At 41.5% G+C, this 21,853-nt stretch overlaps 1 protein-coding gene across 1 annotated transcript in view; it reads right to left on the bottom strand.

Annotated features, from left to right (window-relative positions):
- Positions 1-305: 305 nt before the first annotated feature.
- Positions 306-21,853, bottom strand: part of LOC149080796 (acetylcholine receptor subunit alpha-like 1) — a 56,906-nt gene continuing 35,358 nt past the window's right edge. The window contains exons 5-6 of the mRNA XM_089237475.1: positions 14,481-15,308; positions 306-7,755 (exon numbers count right to left, since the gene is read on the bottom strand). Coding sequence (XP_089093601.1) covers positions 7,570-7,755; positions 14,481-15,308 — 1,014 coding nt within the window. The 3' untranslated portion in view covers positions 306-7,569. The remainder of the gene's footprint in view (positions 7,756-14,480; positions 15,309-21,853) is intronic.

Genomic DNA, 21,853 nt, shown 5'->3' with positions numbered 1-21,853 from the left:
ACTACTGACTAGCCCCTTATTGTCTCGGCATAGGGGGAATTATATATAGGGTCATACAAATTTTTCCGCCCTTCTCCCATTCTACTAGTTTTCTTGACCACTAGCTCCTCAAATTTACCGCCCTGGGCTATATCTCGCTAATGCCCCCCGCCGTAAATACGTCATTGGCTACATATGGCCTGCAGGCCATACATATTTAAAACACTTTGTTTCTAGATATTCAGTACACGTATATTTAGAGAGTTCGAAATTGAGATCATAAGAAGTATTGACTCGACCGATAACAAAAATAACAACACAATGTGTAATTCAAAACAATACAATATATTTTATTCGTAGTAAGGTATAAGGGAAAAATGATCGAAAACAACAATTACTTTATCTATTATCACTGAATAGTCACAAACGATTTGCTAAGTTTCGTGCGCATACACTGGTCATGTGCAAGATCTGTGTCAACGAATTACCAAAATCATATTATAACAACAATTTTGTACATCAATGAGACAAATCCATGGTTTTTAGGAAAAATGGATTTCCACACTAAATACATTGTTTTGTATATCGCGTAGTTGAAAATTTCATGCTCATTTTACAATCAGAATTGGGGTCGCTTTCTCATTATATAATGTTTTGGTCAAAGGGTTGAACCATGACATTTGGTGCATTTTTAGTTATGCAGTGGAAACCTCTCCATAACGGACATCCATGGGACAGAAAACTTTTCCGCCAACTGTGAGTTTCGGCTTGAATAGGGGGGGGGGCCCTACTTTCTCGGCACTATTCGATGAGTGTGTCTACTAAGAGAGGTGGGCTGGGGGCGGCGTCCGTCATGGGAGGTTCTACTGCACCATGTTCAAAATTTACAGCACGCAGCCACTACCCGACTTACGAAAGTTCGACTTATATACGCACTGTTCGAGTGACGAACAGATAAGTTTGATGAGCTTGGCGAATCAAAAATAGGCTTTGGCGGGATTCGAAGAGTTGAAATTAATATTGGTGGTAGTGTGCTGAATTGAAAATCTCCCCCATCTGCAATATTTTGGCAAATTGAAATCGGCAAAGGCTGTATTTGGCGAAAATAAAATGGACACAATTTGGCGAATTGAAAATTGACATCAGTATTATTTGACGAATTGAAAATTGACATCAGTGGTATTTGGCGAACTGAAAATTGACATCAGTGGTATATTTGGCGAACTGAAAATTGATATCAGTGGTATTTGACGAATTGAAAATTGACATCAGTGGTACTTCAGGAATTGAAAATTGACATCAGTGGTATTTGGCGAATTGAAAATTGACATCAGTGGTATATTTGGCGAACTGAAAAATGATATTAGTGGTATTTGGCGAATAGAAAATTGATATTGGCGGTAAATTTCTGAATCGGGAATCACCATTTTCAATACTTTCGCTAACTGAAAATTACCATTGGTGATATTCGGCGAATTGAAAATCGGCATTTATCGAATTTGATAGTAATTTGTTGAATTGAAAATCGCTGTCTGCAATATTTTGTCCAATTAAAAATCGCTGTCTGCAATATTTTGTCCAATTAAAAATTGGCATCGGCAGTATTTGTTGAATTGGAAATTGAATTCGTAGTATTTGGCGGATTGAAAATTGACACCGACGAGTATCTTACAAATTTAAAATTGACTTCAGCGGATGCTTGGGGAATAAAAAATTGTCCTTGGCAGCACTTGGCGAAAATCATTTTCAAAGCAGAACAGCCTTCTTCTTTTTGTTTCTGATCTCAATTAGTGAACTGGTGCCATATTGGCGTGATTTCGACTTTGGAATTGTTGAACTCGCAGAGGCGATGATCATGATGGATACTTTCGTAAGTTTAGGAGTAGCTGCATATAGACTACGTCTTCTACAGGGCCTATAGAACAACAATATAACAATAACGGATATGCAGAAAGTGGTCTCAATAATTTCTCATGCACTACGTACTAGATTACACACGTGCATAATTACTTTTATTTTTATAAATTACTTAGAATTTGCGAAAAAAACATCAATAGGATATTCAATAACATTCACATTAAAAAAAATTTATAAAATAAACATCGGCTAAATATGAATCGATCTGATTGAAAGTTTATTTTTCTACAAGCTCATTGATGTGTTGTCGTTTTTCCTTGTAAAATTTTGGTCTCCATCGTTGCCAGACAGTAATAAAAAAATACGTGCCGTCTATAGAAATCGTAACACCATTGATAAATTTTGTACTTCCGTGTGATCACATTGCTACCCGATCCGAATTGTCAATTGACAAGGTTCAATTGTCAAGTTCGTCATTTTTTAAATATGTGAATGAAACTTCACGATTACTTTTCCACCCATCTTATCATATTTTTTCTTGAAGGTGTCTACCGTTGGGGGGATTCACGCCGAGAGATTATAAGCTATCCCAATGCATTTAAAAGCCTGTTGGAGAATCACTCCAGCGACACAACATCTTAGAATTATCCCTAACTAATCGAAAATGGTGTACCCGAGTCGAAGCATTTGAAAGACGGAGTAACAATATTTCATGAACCATCATATCGATCCCTCTTGGAAATCTTAGATGCTTCGATCATATTTCCAAGACGCCTACGTAGTTCTAAAGCAGTGTTTCCCACAGTGGGCAATATCGCCCCCTGGTGAGCGGTGGAATGTTCCAGGAGTGGGGGGCAATAGAGAAGCTGCGGATATAACATAGGATCCTATGTGGGCAATGTCGCCCCCTGGTGGGCGGTGGAATGTTCCAGGGGGGGGGGGTGATATATAAGCTACGGATACAACATAGGTTCCTATGGATTTACTTCAGCTTGGAGGCGATGAGAGGAAAAAATTGCTGATGAACGGGGCGATGGAACAAGAAGTTTGGGAAACTATGTTCTAAAGAAAACATGTTTAACAAATCAAGTCTCTCTTTGTACATCAAGCCTTGAAAAAAATACCCCGCTGATGCTCTAGTCTAGTGAATAGTTTCCCAAACTTTTTGTACCATCGCCCCCCTTCTTCAGAAATTTTTTCTCTCATCGTCCCCCGACTCAAGCGAACCCATAGGATCCTATGTTATACTCGCAGATTCTATCGCCCGCCAGGGGTGGGGGGAGATATTGCCCACTTTGGGAAGCAGTGCTCTAGTGGTTCTTCTTTGCACCCACTTCTTTCTTCCAAGTTTCCATCCACCCATTTCTTCCAAGTCAAAATCTTTCTGAAAATAGGGTCCCCCCAAAGAGAAACATCTCTCTCCGTAACATGCCAGGCTTTCACGCCCGACCATCACGTGCGCTATCATGAAGGAGTTTTTGGACTGTTCTGTAGTTGTGAATGATAGAATGGGGCTGCTATTCACCACGGGCAATCAGCCCAAAATCCTTCCATCTTAGCCAATCTTTCTTCGTTAACGATTGTAATCTCTATTGATTAACCCATAGACTGCGGAAATAGCCGGAGGAAAGTTATTCTCAGTGTGCTCGGTTTTTTTCATACTCGCAGAGAAGTTGGTGCTCTAACCCCTCGAGCAACGCAAACAATTTATGAGAACGTCACTTACCTTAGTAAGGAGATGTGCCCAATAATGGCTATAACCACCAAAAATATTATAGGAAAAATACAACTTCAAAAGACTCAAGAAAAATTATCGATTAATGAAATTTCCTCCACTGTCTACTAGCTAACGATTACTGCCATAAATCGTGGCAACGTTGCCACTGTAGTGTTACCAACGTAGAAACATAAATCTGATCAATAAAAGGGATTGTTGTCAATACCTGAAAGCCAGTAATGAACCTCACATCACGCGATAAAAAAAAAAAATTGCTGTGGGCATTTGAAAGTTATTTTCATTTAGATGGGCACTGGGTCTGAATGGGATAAAACCAAAGGAAAATTCGTCTCCGTAGCAATGGGAATTCACCGAGAGATATCGGAGGTTTAGATGCTCAACTTTTTTCTTCATATTTTTCGCAGTTTTCAAATTTCTCCGAAACAGTTATTTCGTAGTGAGGGAGAAGGTGACTAAGGGCAATATTCACCGACATGGTTTAAACTGTAGTCACAATTTTTGGATAAGAGATTAACATAGATTGGTTAAAATCCTGAATTTAACCAATCCGTGTCGATCTGTAATCAAAAAATTGTTTCTAGTTTAAACCATGTCGGTGAATACCGCCCTAAGTGAAATTAAAAGCAATGCCGACTCTATGTCCCGTATTTTACGGGACCGGACAGTTTTCTTTCTGGTATAGTTTTCTGCTATTGCCTGCTTTTCAGCCCAAAAACTGGAAAACATCAAGAACTTCAATCGCCGATGTTTCAGATAATTTCCATTGATTGGATCATTTTCCTTGGATTTTAATTTTAATTCTTTGTCGGACACTTTTGATTAAACATCTCCCTCCCTTCCGTATATATCTCACATGCCAATCTTTTGGTGTTACGATCATTATAGACAACACTGAGAAATAAAATATAATTCCATTTATACGACGTCACTTGAAATATTGTCATTATTTTTAGCTCTTTCCCCCATACACAACATACTATACATATAATATATTCAGTAAAATTCTCGAAAGAACCTCTCGTAAAAATTCCTCTATAAATTCAGTTTTAGAGTTTTAATCTAGAGACTCGACCATCTATTACAGCTCTATTGTTACATCCATACCCCAGCAAAGTATGAATCAGCGATTTGTTCGGATAATATAATCACATTCATACAAAACGAATCTTTCTCCCCTTTTCCCCCTCGATTCAAGAAAACTACTCGAAGAATTCCCATCGATTCCAAGAAACTTCTGACAATTGTTTGAGATTTATGGACCTTCAGACGTTCTCATCGTGATTAATTTGTCATAACGAGCAGAAGTTTCGTAATTGTTTGAGAATCAATGTCTCGGGGATGAGAACGCTCGGAAGAATCCGTTCGGGCGTGCACATACGCAATAATTCCACATATCCATACGCGCGTTCATAATGATAATTTTAAATTACTCATTCATCGCGGGGGGAAAATTCGAGCCATTAGTTTCAGCCGAAAATATTGAATGCAAAAAATAAATAAATAAATGGTTATAGCAATACAAGCGAACTTTGAAAAATAAATATGATGGGTGCGTGGTACGTCCATCTTACATTTCAAAAATTAATGTAAAATCTATCATTTGCGTAAACGTTTTGCGATTCGCACTGAAATAGTTATTATGGCGTAGGGGTTTTTTTTTTTTGGCAAATTAGAAAATATTTCAAACTATTCGTCACAGATGGCGCTGTATCACTAAATTTTAATTTGTATAGCTCCATCTGTGAGTATTTTTTTATATCACAAACGCCATAATGATATTTCCGTAGAAATCGCACAAATTTTTATGAAATAGTTGATTTTGTTTTTAAATTTATTTTTGAAATGCTTCTCGGAGTTTCGACACCCACCCTCTATAATTTAATCTAAGACAAAATCATTTTGTTATTTTCTGATTATCCATTCATATAAATGCTTAAAGTTTTGAATGACCTCTCTGGAAATGTTTAGTGTTTATTTCTCGGATCAATACGAAACAAACAGGTACCTGCTATGGCAGCATCGGGACGATTCCATATTACATGTGCCTTCGATTTCGACTTACCGGGTTCAATGAGATAGGAGGTAAGTACATCCAAGGAGTAAGGTCACTCTCCGCCATTCATATACGAAAGCTTTTTAACAGCTGGGCTGATGAGAAGATGAAAGAAAATCCAATCGCCCTTGAGGAGCGCCCTAGACCAGTAGACTGCAGAGACAACGAATCTCAATCTTTCCGTTAGAGCTCGTGTGCGCGCTGAACGCACTGAAGTTCATCAGCCAATTGCTGAGAAACCTTCATGTGAATAGAGGAGAGTGACATCATCCATAGATAAGTCGTCATCTGGTGCCAGTGTCAGCAATTGCGAGTTTTAGCCTGAGTTTGGTTCGACCGTCCATGAATGGTCCCGTTCAGCGCACAAGAGCACTAAGGAAAGATTGTGATTCGTTGCCTTTGTAGCGTAGTGGTCTAGGGCACTCACTTGACAAATGAGAGGACGTGGGCTCGATTTCCAGCAATTTCAACCCTAGGGACTGCGTACTGCAACACCAGGGCTGCCCCTCTGGGGCTCAGTTAAATTTTCTTTCTTTCCTGAATTCATCTTCGCATTAGCCAGCTGTGGGGAAAAAAAAACTTTGCAGGTAACTACATGTACTCGTATCTTACTATACAGGTAAAATCAGTTTTCAGGTTATTTTCGAGATTGTCTAATTGACAGCTTGAACAGTGCGTGTTTCATTTGCTCTCCGGTTCTGAGTGTCGCTCATATTATGTCAGCACATAATATAACAGCAAACTGATGCGTCTGGTATCGGTCAATAGCAGCGACCCTAACTGGCCTAGTTCAGTCTGCATCAAAAGTTGTGTCAACTGTATTTGGTGACCACATTCATAACGAGTGACTTTTGTGAGGCCTGCAAACTAGAGCAACAAGGTGAACAAATTCTGCTTCAAACTCAGCCAATGAAAGACAAGAAATACGTGAAGTTTTGCGCCATGCTTATGGAAATGAAGCATTGATTCATAAGAAGACTGTTTTGAGTGGAAAACGCGGATGTGGAATGACAAAATGACACCGGAGAAGCCTTCTAGACAAAGACATATCCAAAGGTCTTTTTCTGATGCAAACAGCAATGCAAGGTTTGAAGTGTGTTCTCGACACCGAAAATCCCTCTCTGCACATAAAGATTAGAGGAAAGTAATGGGGCTTCCATTCAGTTTTGTGGAAGTGATCACATTGACCTCCGGAATCATTTTCCTGATCGATTGCGATAGTCCGTGTTTTTTGGGAGCGGATTCAAGCAGGGTTTCCGTCCTCTTTTTCTTGGTGTCACTGTGAGGGGCTTTCAGGTTGTTTTTGGGGTAGTTGCCACTGCATGAGATCTGGGGCTTAACTCTTGAATGGGCCTTGACAATATGAAGTTTCCCCAGCATGGTCTCTCTAAGGAAAAAAGTGGGGGACCATGATCTAAACTTAGATGTGCAGTTGAAGCACGAGTGCTATTCAAAACGATTCACATGACTTTCCGTTTCAATGCCGCGGCTGCCATAAGAATGCATAACATTTTAGGATTCTGTGCTCCTGACATTTACGCCGAATTTGATTGTTTGCTGGACAAGTTCCCACTCCGTCTCGAAATAGCCACTGTTACCAAATATGATGTCGATGTACATAGAAAGACACCACTGCGCCAGAGAACCCACGTAAGTTAGGCGCATATACGTAATGCCCCATCCGCTGTAACGCTACACGCATAGTGTGAATTTATTTTTCAATCAGCCCTCTTCTATCTGTTAACTCCACATCCCCAAAGAGGTCATAATATGTGATTCGAATATAATTACAAATTGGATACATTAGTACAAGATAGTTAGTTATCTGAGCGTATCCGGTATCCTGGAATCCAATATTCATGGGAGGGGGGAAATAACACACTTGACAACATTCATTTGTTTTGTGGTGCAGTTCATTGAACAAGTGAAAGTCTGGCGAGTGTTAGTTTTTGTACCGTGCCAGCCTCGGCGTTACTTTCGATAGTATGATGTCTATGGGATGCTTGTCATCGAATAACGACGGCGCCGTCAGTATAATGAAAGCTGTCCCAACCACACATGCGACTGTGAATACCCAGAGGAATAGTCGATCCAGGACCATCGCAACGTACTGCCAGTCTCCTTCGATCTAGGAAAAGAAGAAGAAAAAAAAAACAATAACAGAAAGAAGAAAAGTGAATGAAACATCCTACGTAATTAACGTCATCTAATATAATGGCCTTATTTGTATAGTGATAATACACCCATCCTGAGAGCTGATGATGACGTTTCTCGATTCCTGAAGAGAGGGGTCGTTGAGTAGTAAAAGCACACCTGAGGCACAACTTCTTCGAGTTCGCGAGCACTAAAGTCAACACACAGAATAAAAGAGAGACGTGAAACTGAATTAATTAAAACTCCCTTCACAGACAAAACACAAAAAAGAAAAATCGCCATCGATTAAAAGAAGACAAACACGATGGTATAGGGGGAACATTTTGTGGAGAGAAAACTCGCCAAATAAAGAACCAAAAAGTATGTGTCTTCCGGCAACGCGAGAGGAAGTTCTTCGACAGGCTAAGGTTACTCTCAGTTTTTAAGAGGTTAGAAATAGCAGGGACTAAGAGAAAGAGATTCTGTTCTATACATAGCCGTTTTAACGTCTTACTGTAGATAAAACATAAGGGTGTACTTCAAAACGTGGATATTGCTGTAGATAATTGGATTCCAGCAGAGGAAACCACTTGAAAAATTCATGCGTTGTCTTAACAGAGAGAGAGAGAGAGAAAGGACAGTTTGATGTTTGAACGGTGGTTAATTACAATGGACGAGGGCTTGTCGAAAGCTCATTCAATGTACTTGAGACACAAAAGTCTATGGAGCTGAACTGGCGGTATCGACAAACTATAGTTTGTTGAAGTAGACATTAATAGCCCGATTTTTGAGGCTTGGAGATCTTCTAAGTTTTCATCGTATGGGGCTTCGCGCTGATTACAAACTGGAGGGAGGGGACTATATGAGGTTGATAGTTGTGAAAATGCGTGCGTGTGTTTTTACCAATGGCGATCTCAAAGCGATATGTTCCAGGGTGAATCGCTATTATTTCCCAATTTCTTACTCATAAAGTATCATATGGCTGACTATATTTCATTGAAATTGAAGCGAGACATACGGCCGAGATTTTATCACCTAGTTTTGTCCCATTACTATAAAAAAGGAAAAATGCATCAACAGAATTGCTGAAGATTCAGATCCAAACAACTTATGCCAACTAAGCGGGCTATATCCCAGGGCGGTCAATTCGAAAACTGAGTAGTCAAAAAAATCAGATTCGAATGGGTATAGGGTGGAAAATCTATGAATCCGCCCTTACCTACAGAGCAAATGACCAGGCCAGTGAGCGGCCAAAAGAGCGACCATGTGTGTGCGAACATGTGAGTGACCTAAAGAGTGTGCGAACATGTGATTGACCTAAAGATTGTGCAAACGTGTGTGTGAGTGACTCCATGTTCTCTTCCACAATCCGAAAATGTACAAGTAGGCCTTGAGTGTTTAGCTTATAGGAGTTGACAAAAGAGCGACGCACAGAGAGTGTGCATTAATGTTTGTGACCGAAAGAGTGGACTAGAGAATGATTGGACGATACTGTGTGCGGTCATGGGAGTTGGCTAGAGAACAAGGAACTACGTCATTCAGTGACCAAAAGAGTGACGTAGAGAGTGTGAAAGAATGTGAGAGGACAAAATAGTGGCCTAAAGAGTGTGACGAAATTATTAGCGAACAAAAGAGTGACTTAAACACAGGGACATGTTTACAGGAGGGGCGATTGACTTTAGCCCTTGACGGTCAGTTTGAGGAATGAGGAAGTCAAGATTCATTCATACTTTTATATGAGGAAAAATTAGTCTCGTCCGTAAAATATGGAGTTTAATAGAAACTACCCAATAAATCACGCCACCCCCGGCACATTACCATGGTTCTGCGCCTGCATGAAAATGGTCATGACGATTCTTATCTTACCACACATACTGCTGCACAACTTTTTTTGCGATGGGCTAAGTTTACAACTCGTTGAGAAGAAACAGGTCCGAGCGATCATAATACCTTAGGGGCCGTTCAAGTATTACGTCAGCAAATTTTTAGCCATTTTTGACCCCCTTCTCCCTTGTCATCAAAATTTCGTAATCAGCTCTGCCCCCTGAATCCTAACGCATATTGGTGGGATCAGAGACGTACACATCCCCCCCCCCCCCCGACGATCAAAAATTTTATGTTTTTAATGCAAAAATATTTTTTCAATTGAAATTTCGGAAGAAAATATCTTTATATGTTATTATAAAACCAATTTATGTTAATTTCAATGTAATTTGAAAAGGCAATGGACTCAAAATTTATTTTTAATACATCCATTGCGACCCACCCTCTAAGCCATATAATGATAAATCGCATGAAGGTCCTTGGCCCGGGGGTTATCTGATGCGGCCTGGACCCAAACCTAATTTTGTAAAAATGAACTAAGCGGCACATTTATAGATCGCTTAAGTGTCCCGTGGTAGAATTCCAGAGAATTTAAGCGGCCCGTGGCACATTTTCAGATCACTTAAATGACCCGGGACACAGTTCCAGAACACTTAAGCGATCCGTGACACATTTAGAGATCCCTTGAGTGACATGTGACGAAGTTTTAGAACACTTAAGTGCCCCCCCCCCAGTGTGGTTATACATCACTCAAGTTACCGCGGACACATTTCCAGAGCACTTGAAGGATCCGTGAAACATTTAGAGATAATTAAAGTGGCTCTGTAAGGCACTTATCAATAGGGGGCGGGGGGAGGGGTGTTACTTCCCACAAACTATCACAAGGTTTTTCTCGTTGTTGGCGCAGCAAGTCGTATGCCATTAAGAATATTTCATATTTTCATAAAGGGTGGTTTATGACGTAAGCATTATGCAAACCACCCTCCCCCCCTTGTCATCAGAAGTCAGCATATCGGAAAACACCCCCCCCCCTCCCTCATCGATGTTGACGTAATACTTGAATGACCCCTTATAAACTCGTACACAGTTAAGTAAAACTTCACAGGGACAAATAGACGTCTCAAAATGAACCAAAGTTGGATCGTCGCTGTGTATCGTTATCTGGGTGGAGGTCATCTCATCAACATATTCATTCTTATTAGAAGAAGCAATTGAATCGTACGCGGATGATCATGTCACCACATTTCGAATCATTGATGAATCCGATTGGTGCAATCAGCAAGTATCTTTGCTGAAGCATTAGGCATTATTTGTAGCAGCTTGAAATCAGTTTCATTCTTCCGGTCACTTGCTTGAATCATAGCCTTGCGATAAAAAAAAACGGCACAAAGAGAGAGCCAAAGAAGGAATATTTTCCCCTTCTTGTGCCAGTACCTGCAATGCGGGTCTACCAATCTTCTTCTTTGGGAGAACACCACATTAACTGGTCATTCACTGCACATATATGTGTTAGGGGCGAGAGGGGATATGTGCATTGCCATGAAACAACACAAAAAAGTTAAAATGTCAGCGTCTCGGTCTGGCCGAGAGCCAAAATGTGTCTTAATCTAGACCACAGGCCAGACATATTTGGATCCTGCGTCTGCACTGAAAGAGAGAGAAGGGGGGGGGGATCGCAATTTCTTTCCCCTGCTCTTGAAAAATGTGCTCTTGTTTTTTAGTGACTTTAATATCCATGTTTTAATGACTACATCCTTCAATAAATTTAGTTAATTTCAAAATGAAAGTGACGTGTGCAACTGATTTCTTTCTCTGCCCGCGTTCGTGCCTGTCAGTAAATTACGTGAAGAGCATAATATGAGTAGGGTTTTATGTGATGATGCACATTGTAGTTGTTAATGTCGAGGATAAATACTCTGCAGATATATATCTAATATACAGGGTGTCCTGCAAGTCCTAATCGGGTCATTATCTCGTCAGCCGTTCGTTGTAGAAGGATGGTACCAACCTAAAAAATGCTCAAAAATGTGTTCAGAAATGAAAATCTACGTTTTTAGAACTAAAATACAGTGTGCCAGGAAATATAAAAAAATCAAAATTTTGTACGGTGCCCCACCCCCGTCTTCTGACTTTTTATTACAAAGTTGTTACCCTATCTCTACAGAGGATAGCAAAAAAGAGGCCAGCATCCAAGTGCAATATTTGCTGAAATATTTGAATTCAAACTTTGGAGAAACGTTGGAAAAGCATAAATACAAATACAAATACAACGCCACAACAGGCAAATTGCTCAACGAGGTGGCTGACTTAAGAACATCATGGATTCCCGAGCCATTTTTTGGAGGCCCTACCTACTACTACTACACCACACGTGCACCCCGCCCACATCCCCCCCCCGTGGAACCCCCCAACGAATCGGTACATGCGGGAATGTGCGTGTACGTGTAGTGAAACCTGACGTGAAGTTTTTGTTGTTTCTCTGTAATGCTTGTTATGTGTAGTGCTGCCATCTGCCACTAGTTTTTCTAACTATGAGTGAAGTGTTATGATTGAATGATTTATCGTTGTAGGACTGAAATGGACGTTAAATGATTGGTAAAGAGTGTTGTGTCCGTTTGTATACGCTGTCCTTTATAATTTTTTACTCCCATTTTTGAATTAAGAAAAAAATCTCTCGTCCAATATTGCACTTATAAACGTGGAACTTCCTTGATGCGCTCAGAAGAGATAGGACACCAACTTCCTAATTGAACGTTAGAGTGCGGGAGACCGTATAAAGATTTAGATTTCTATTTTCGCTCTCAAAACTTATGATCCAGGGTGATTTATAAACATATTTTAAGCATTTTTTTTTCAAATTGAAACCACACGTCTATGATGGATGGTTGGTGAGATAAAGTCCGAATCAGGATGTACAGGGAACCGTGTATATCCGCATAGCATTTGTATTATTACTTCCGGAAAAACTTATTTCAATTGGAATGAAGTATCTTTAAATATATATAGAATTAAATGGAATCCATCGTTAATTCGATAATCAATTTCATTCTATTTCAAGATACTTCATTCTAATTGAAATAAGTTCAATCTTTTCAACTAAAATCACTTGCACGACACACAATGAATCCTAAGTAAAATAACTATAATAACAATGGTAATGGATTCTAAAAATACGCACTTCTCTTCAACACACAATGGATTCTGAAGAAAATTACTGTTAAAACTGCGTTTATCAGGGGAAAAAAGTCTTTAACTAAAGTATATTTCAAAAAATCACTTTCACGGCTATGGGGGGTTTAGAAAAATAACTTCAAAAATGTTAAAAGTTTTCGGAACAATGAAAGAACTTCCGAAACGATGATTTCCCAGAGATTTCGATGTGTCCATTCGTCACGGGAAATTTCTAATAAATAGGAACATGCTGCAATGCGTGTATGTATGGCCCTAGCATATGCATTGCTATGCTATAACTTCACTAAACACCAACTCTGGCCATATCACTATATTACAATTTACTGCCATTAATGAGTTGGGTTGGAAATAATGGCGCCATCAATCAGTGTTCACCTCAAGCTCATTAGAGAATTTTCAATATTCTTCCCTGGGATTTCGAACTTAGGACCACAAAGGCAGCCTTCGCGCTGGTAGACGAGAATCTTACCACCACGCTACTCCGGCGGTACTGTTTTGTGCTGTAGAGCCAGAAATGGCTGTGTCCCATGGGGTATATAAGCACATTACTCCGAGGGGTTGGGCCACGCTGACTATGTTATTCTAACCATCTGTTATTCCCTTGTTTGAGAAATGACACCTAAATTTTTGCGTTATGTTTGTATCATGTTGAAGGTCTGCTTGCTTTCCGCCGTGGGACTTTTTCGAATAAGTATTTTTTAACAGGTGTCTGAACATATGGTTGAAAAATAAAGCTACAATATTAACGATAACTTAGTTTGTTACATAATTTTGACCAAATGTGGCCCTCGGACTCATCTGATTGGCCCGTGACCTAAAATGTAATTCTAAAAAATGAATTAAACAGCACATAACCAAACTCTTTTAATGGCCCGTGGCATAATTCCAGAGCATTTAAGCGAGCTGGAGCACTGTTCTAGATCACTTGAGTGGCTCTCTGCACATCTTAACTCACTTAATTGAGCCGCGGCACATTCCCGGACCACATCTGTGACCAGCGGTATATTCTCAGACCACTTGAGTGTCCCGCAACACATTCGCAGACCATTCAAGATACCCGCGCCCCATTTACAGACCACTTAGTGACGCTCGACATGTTTGAAAAAAATGAAGTGGCCCTCACTCTTCGAAAGGTTGAGCACCCTTGGTCTACATTCATTCATCCATTCAAAACCGAGTATAACTTCGATCTATTGCCATGATCAATTTACTACCGATTGAATAGTGCCGGAAGTGTGTGTGTATATATACCTAAACAGCCTGAGTGCGTATCTAGTATGGTGTTCTTGGATTTTCAGTACTGCCATCTATGAGTGAAGTGTAATGATTGAATATTTGCATACTGTTGCAGGCCTGTTGCTCTCTGTGGCAAGACATTTTAACAGGTAAATCGGCTCATATTTACTCCTTGAAATTGGGAACGTCAGAAAGCAACTTCATCCGACCACCATTGTGTTGCCCGGGGAGGGGGGTTCAAACCCGGGATCTCTTGATGTGATTCCCTCACTGTGACGTCTCGCGCTAACAGCAGCACCTACAGATTGGTGGATTCAACCAGTTTCATGCATGTTGTGGGTCAATCTGTACCGGTCACAATATGCATGAAACCGGCCCTACTAATTGGATGCATGTCAGCCAAATCACTGCCAATGGAAGATGAAATACGTACATCGCGCAAGATCACGTTTTCAAAAATTAACATACTTCTGAGAAGTTGTCCAGGTTCTCCATGTGTTGAGCAATGAACCTCACGTTCAGAACAGCCCTCTCCATGTCAGGTCCCGTTTGGCTGTCGACGTCGTTGATGTCCGTCTCGATCGGCATCAGGTCCTGGGACATCGGTTGCAGGTTATTGTACTGTGTCGTCCCGAAAGAGCATTCGTAATCCACCCCGTTCTTGTCGACGGGGGACATCATCCCAAGACCCAGTAACCTGTGGTTGCTGCCGTTGTTGGTGACGGACGAAGCCTTGTCGTCCTGGTCATCGGGCCTCTGCATGCACAGTATCTTGGGCATGATGTCTATGAAAACCTTCTTCACCCAAGGCGCCATCTTGTGAGTGGAAGGCGAGCGGAAGTTCACATTGAGCACGGCGATGGTCACGAACACCGACAGGGATACAAGTATCATCGTGAACAGCAGGTACTTGCCAAGCAACGGCACCGTCAGGGAGGTCGGGGGAATTATTTCGGATAGCAGCAGGAAGAAGACCCCGAGAGACAGAACTATGGATATGCTCAGGGACACTTTTTCGCCACTGTCCGACGGCAGATAGAACACGAGGATCGATAGGAAAGTTATGAAGACGCAGGGTATGATGAGATTGACCGTATAGAAAAGCGTCTTCCTCCTCAGTGTTATGTTGAACGTGATGTCTGGGTAGGGCTCTTCGCAGCAGCTGTAGAACTTCTCCGTGCGCCTCGCGGGGACCGCCATTATGTCCCACTCGACGCTGAGGTAGAACTCGCTGAGATCGATGCCGAAACTAATATGATTGGAATCCTCGGTTTGATGCTTATGTTTGAGATCAACCTGCGAGAAAAGAAACCAGAAAACATGATGACGATAAACATTTAGTACGATATATCTATATACATAAATTTGAAAGTATGTATGTCTGTTCTTTATACACATCTATTGTTTTTGACCGATCATCGCCAGATTATTCATATATACCAAACAGGATCGGATTGAACCGTAGGCTACTCTAAAAGTTCGTCAGAGCTGGCGAAATGCCCGAAATGGGCGAAAAGCAGTCGAGCAACAATGATTTTGGGGCCTCAGCAATCACTTTCAGAAAGTTTACTTTGGTTACCGTGGTTCCCAACAATGCGTTCCAGAGATGTATATGCCTTTACAATGGTTTGTCACATCTTTAATGCTACCATTATAACAGTTTATTCCTTTATAAAGGTTTGTCACTTTTCCAATCCTCCCAGTGGTTGAAGAAAACCCGGGTAGCGCCGAGTATTATGGCTAGTGTGTGTGTGTGTGTATATATATATATATATATACTAGGGGGGGCTCTGCCCCCCTGCCGCCTTTGGCGGCCAACCCCCCCCCCCCCCACTTCTCTCCCGGACATATCTTGTTTATTTCGTCCCACTTCATCAGCGTGCTATGGAAAAGGGGAAAGGGACGTGTGAAAGCACCAGCCTACTGAAGAAGCGAATTTTAATGAAAATAATAATAAAGCAACAAAAAACAAATGAGATTCATCAAGTATCCCCAGAAAACTTCCCCATGGGGGTCCCCAGATTCAATTCGCTGAATTTCAGTGGGGCCCCACACTGGATATATCTTGGGCTACCGATGTGTTGCAAATTTTACAATGTTAAACCACAAAAATCAATGAGATACATTCAGGGGCACCGAATTACAACCTGCCAACATTTCCATGAAGCCCTGACCTGCAAGCTTGTCGGACACCCCCCTGTGAGAATTTTTCATTTTTATCAATTTTACAACGAATAAAATCCAGGGCCCCACATACAGTAGCGGGGACGCAATACGCAGATTTTTAGTGGGGCCCCAGACTGGCTATATCTCGGGTTTGGGCTGTGGCAAATTCTACAACAGAAAAGAATGAGATTCATCCAGGGCCCCCAAAATGAAACCTGTAAACATGGGGCCCCCGACTTGGAAGCTTGTCGGTCATCCCCCGGTGCGAGTGCCATGAAAAATTTTCATTTGTATTCGTTTTACGAACAAATAAAATCCAGGGCCCCCAAACAATTACCCGGGACACCAATTCGCATACTTTTGGTGGGGCCCCAGACTGGCTTTATCTCGGGCTTCCGCTGTTGCAAATTCTACAACAGAAAAGAATGAGATTCATCCAGGGCCCCCAAAATGAAACCTGTAAACATGGGCCCCGACTTGGAAGCTTGTCGGTCATCCCCCGGAGCGAGTGCCATGAAAAATTCCATTTGTATTCGTTTTACCAACGAATAAAATCCAGGGCCCCCAACCAATTACCCGGGACACCAATTCGCATACTTTTATTGGGGCCCCAGACTGGCTTTATCTCGGGCTTCGGCTGTTGCAAATTCTACAACAGAAAAGAATGAGATTCGTCCAGGGCCCCAAAATGAAACCTGTAAACATGGGGCCCCCGACTTGGAAGCTTGTCGGTCATCCCCCGGAGCGAGTGCCATGAAAAATGTCCATTTGTATTCGTTTTACCAACGAATAAAATCCAGGGCCCCCAACCAATTACCCGGGACACCAATTCGCATACTTTTGGTGGGGCCCCAGACTGGCTTTATCTCGGGCTTCCGCTGTTGCGAATTCTACAACAGAAAAGAATGAGATTCGTCCAGGGCCCCAAAATGAAACCTGTAAACATGGGGCCCCCGACTTGGAAGCTTGTCGGTCATCCCCCGGAGCGAGTGCCATGAAAAATTTTCATTTGTATTCGTTTTACCAACGAATAAAATCCAGGGCCCCCAACCAATTACCCGGGACACCAATTCGCATACTTTTGGTGGGGCCCCAGACTGGCTTTACCTCGGGCTTCGGCTGTTGCAAATTCTACAACAGAAAAGAATGAGATTCATCCAGGGCCCCCAAAACGAAACCTGTAAACATAGGGCCCCCGACTTGGAAGCTTGTCGGTCATCCCCCGGAGCGAGTGCCATGAAAAATTTTCATTTGTATTCGTTTTACCAACGAATAAAATCCAGGGCCCCCAAAATGAAACCTGTAAACATAGGGCCCCCGACTTGGAAGCTTGTCGGTCATCCCCCGGAGCGAGTGCCATGAAAAATTTTCATTTGTATTCGTTTTACCAACGAATAAAATCCAGGGCCCCCAAAATGAAACCTGTAAACATGGGGCCCCCGACTTGGAAGCTTGTCGGTCATCCCCCGGAGCGAGTGCCATGAAAAATGTCCATTTGTATTCGTTTTACCAACGAATAAAATCCAGGGCCCCCAACCAATTACCCGGGACACCAATTCGCATACTTTTGGTGGGGCCCCAGACTGGCTTTATCTCGGGCTTCCGCTGTTGCGAATTCTACAACAGAAAAGAATGAGATTCGTCCAGGGCCCCAAAATGAAACCTGTAAACATGGGGCCCCCGACTTGGAAGCTTGTCGGTCATCCCCCGGAGCGAGTGCCATGAAAAATTTTCATTTGTATTCGTTTTACCAACGAATAAAATCCAGGGCCCCCAAAATGAAACCTGTAAACATAGGGCCCCCGACTTGGAAGCTTGTCGGTCATCCCCCGGAGCGAGTGCCATGAAAAATTTTCATTTGTATTCGTTTTACCAACGAATAAAATCCAGGGCCCCCAAAATGAAACCTGTAAACATGGGGCCCCCGACTTGGAAGCTTGTCGGTCATCCCCCGGAGCGAGTGCCATGAAAAATGTCCATTTGTATTCGTTTTACCAACGAATAAAATCCAGGGCCCCCAACCAATTACCCGGGACACCAATTCGCATACTTTTGGTGGGGCCCCAGACTGGCTTTATCTCGGGCTTCCGCTGTTGCGAATTCTACAACAGAAAAGAATGAGATTCGTCCAGGGCCCCAAAATGAAACCTGTAAACATGGGGCCCCCGACTTGGAAGCTTGTCGGTCATCCCCCGGTGCGAGTGCTATGAAAAATTTTCATTTGTATTCGTTTTACCAACAAATAAAATCCAGGGCACCCAAAATGAAACCTGTAAACATGGGCCCCGACTTGGAAGCTTGTCGGCCATCCCATGGAGCGAGTACCATGAAAAATTTTCATTTGTATTCGTTTTACCAACAAATAAAATCCAGGACCCCCCAACCAATTACCCGGGACACCAATTCGCATACTTTTGGTGGGGCCCCAGACTGGATATATCTTTTGCTTCCGCTATCGAAATTTTTCAACGTTAAAGCAGCAAGAAAACAATGAGATCCATCAAGGGCCCCTGGAAATGAAAACTTTTTACTTATACGAGAAATCTTCCCCGGGTACCCCGACCCTGTGTTGGGAGCACTGCTGTTGTGTGTGTATATTACACATATATATATACCTCTCGGCATGAACCTCCCCCCCCCCACAAAGGAAGGGCTGACAGGGGCCACAACGATTCTTTTCACTTTTTGATTTTTCACACTATAAATTAATCACAGGGGGGCCCCTGAAAAGCTGGTTTGGGGGCTCGAAATCTAAATTCCAGCCTAAGGGCTCTGCTGTAGGATGTAGGAGCCTCTTGGTACATGCACATAACATGGTCCCGATGGGTCAAATGGGTCCCGATATGTGAATATCGACCCAATATCGATATATGATATATGATATCATATCGATATATGAATGTGAATATCGATATATCAATCGAACCCACTTCCGTAACAGAGTTTCCGTCACTCGGTTGCTTAGCAACAGGCCCTTTTCGAGTTTGTTTGTGATTTTATATTATAGAATATATATATATATATATATATATATATATATATATATACCAGAAAAGATGGCAAATTTTCAGTATATCTGGATATTGGAAATACTGATTTGCGCGACTCGAGGTCGAGTGCTCTACCAACTAAGTTATAGTGAGAGAGATACTTCAACTTCGAGCGCATATACATGCTGCATGGCACCTCGCCATGGCCAGTGACAGCAATCAGCTGATAAGTGGTCGTAAATAGCATCATGACGCAACCAGATATATATATACATATATGCTCTCTTGCTGACATATAGGCTTGAATCCAAAAAATCGGACAAAGCCCAATCAACAGAACAAGCAGGATTTCGAAGTGGTTTAAGTACAATGAATCACATCTAAACAGTCAGGGAAGTCATAGAGAGACACAAGGAATACGAATTTCCATTGTGTATGACCTTCACTGATTTTGAGAAAGCGTTTGACTCTGTCACATCTGCTGTTGTTAAAGCTTTAGATAAATATAGAAATTATATGACAAAGCAACTGCAACATTTGGATAAAGGAAAAGCAAAGGTTAAACTTGGGAAAGGTGTCAGACAGGGTGATACTATCTCGCCAAAACTCTTTACCGCTGTTTTAGAAGAAGTATTCAGGTAACTGGATTGAGATAAAAAGGAATTAAAATAAGTGTCGAATTTCTCAACCATTTGCGTTTCGTCGACGACATTGTAATTATCAGCAGTAATCCAGACGAACTGGAAGAAATGATACAAGAAATTGCCAAGGCAAGTCTATATTCAGATGGCAAAATGTCACAATTCACTTCTTACCAAAAAAATTGAGTTGTTCGCATTCAGATGTCTCGTTCGTCAAAATTTTGGGAGGTGACAAAATTTCGTCGATCTCTTTCAGTTTATGAGGAACCAACGGAGGCAAATTGCAATAAGTCAAAAAAACCACAGTATCACATTTTTGCAAAATATTGTTTACAAATTTTCCCTCGTGAAATTTTGAAACAGTCACTTAGTTTGAAAATGAATCTGCAAAAAACTAAAGTTACAGTGAAACTTCTATTAACCGTCGCTGTAAGTACTGGGGCTGCGACGAATAACAGAATAGACGGATAAAAGATATCTCTTAATTCATATGTACAGTAACGTGATTTCATTGCGGATTTGGGACGAAAATAGAAATAAAATCTTTTGAAAGTGAACTATTTATTATACATTAAATTGTATTTAATTCTACACAAACAAAAGACGATTAATATAAAATTCAATATAACATTGGCAGTGGAAACATTGAAAATACCTTCCTTTATGTTGTATCTCTTCTAGTCATGGCATCATCAGATGAAAGCAAGCCTTCGATAAAAGCTTTTCTGGAACGTCGCTTCATATTTTCAATTATGCCCTGGTCCATAGGCTGGATAAAGGGGCGGTTGACTTCGCTGGGAGAATAAGGCATGTTATTTTGTCAACATCACTTTTGAGTTCACGAGAGGGATGTGTCGGGGCATTGTTCATTTACAGCAGTGCTTCCCGCGGCAACTGCTTTTGGCCTAACTTGAGCTCTAACTTGAGGCATTAAAATGTTGTTGAAACCATTCTGAAATTTTTATTTTTGATCCATCCAGTCACTTCTTTTGGGCGTAATGGTTCACATCTACATTTTTGAAAGTACATGGTTTTTTGGATTTATCAATTACAAGCAGGGGTAATCTATGATTGCCGGTGGCATTTGCACAGACCATATCAGTGATCTGATCTTTTTCGACCTTGAAACCTTCGCTATTTTTTCGTTTTTTTTTGACGATGACGGATAACAGAAATTGACGGTTAAATGAGTGACGGTTAATCGAAGTTTTACTATATGTTTACCTTCTTTACGTTGAAGAAGACGCTCTTGCTCTCGCTCTGACACAGAGATAGAAGAAGTAGAAAGCTATGTATACGTGGGAGGAGAAACTACCGTGGACAACGGAATCATTAATAAAATAAACAGAAGGATAAGGATTGTATTGAACACTTATGGCAAAAACTGTGTAATTCTGAAGAGCCACATGTCATTATGCCTGAAAAGAAAAGTGTTTACCCAGTGTGTGCTCCCAGCACTGACTTATGGAGCTGAAACATGGACACTCACAAGCAAGACGATACAAAGGCTACAGACAAGACAAAGGAGCATGGAAAGATGTATGCTAGGCATCCCAAGAAGAGATAAAGAAACGAATCACTTGGATAAGATTCCCAGCCCATAGGGGAATTGGGCGCCCGAGTCGCGCAGATATTCGTCTTCCACTGTGAAGGTCACCATCAAAGTTGGTAGGTTCGAATCCGGGCCTACAACGTCAGAAGCGAGTTCTTTACCTACTGAGCCTGGGGTGACCACCAGTGGATGGTACCTTTATTTCCCATCCAACTCCACCGGTTGGAAATTGCAGTATGGCGATATATGGCCGGAGTTGGTGTGCCATAAAGTAAGTATCACAAGGAGAGACAGAAAACGAATGACTCGGATAAGGAACCACACAAAGGTATATGATATCCTTGAAAGAATTAAATTAAAATTCTAAAATGTGAATGGGCTGGACATATTGCAAGAAGACGGAACAACAGATGGACCACAAGTATTCTAGATTGGTACCCCCCGTGGTGTTAAACGTCCGAAAAGGCGCCCCCCACGCAAGATGGATTAACG

This window comes from Pholcus phalangioides, unplaced genomic scaffold, assembly GCF_987345545.1.
Source record: "Pholcus phalangioides strain wild (caught in Gottingen) unplaced genomic scaffold, Ppha-v1.0 ptg000010l_1, whole genome shotgun sequence".
NCBI lineage: Eukaryota > Metazoa > Arthropoda > Arachnida > Araneae > Pholcidae > Pholcus > Pholcus phalangioides.
Note: the sequence above shows the minus strand (reverse complement) of the source record. Positions and strands in the feature narration are given on the sequence as shown.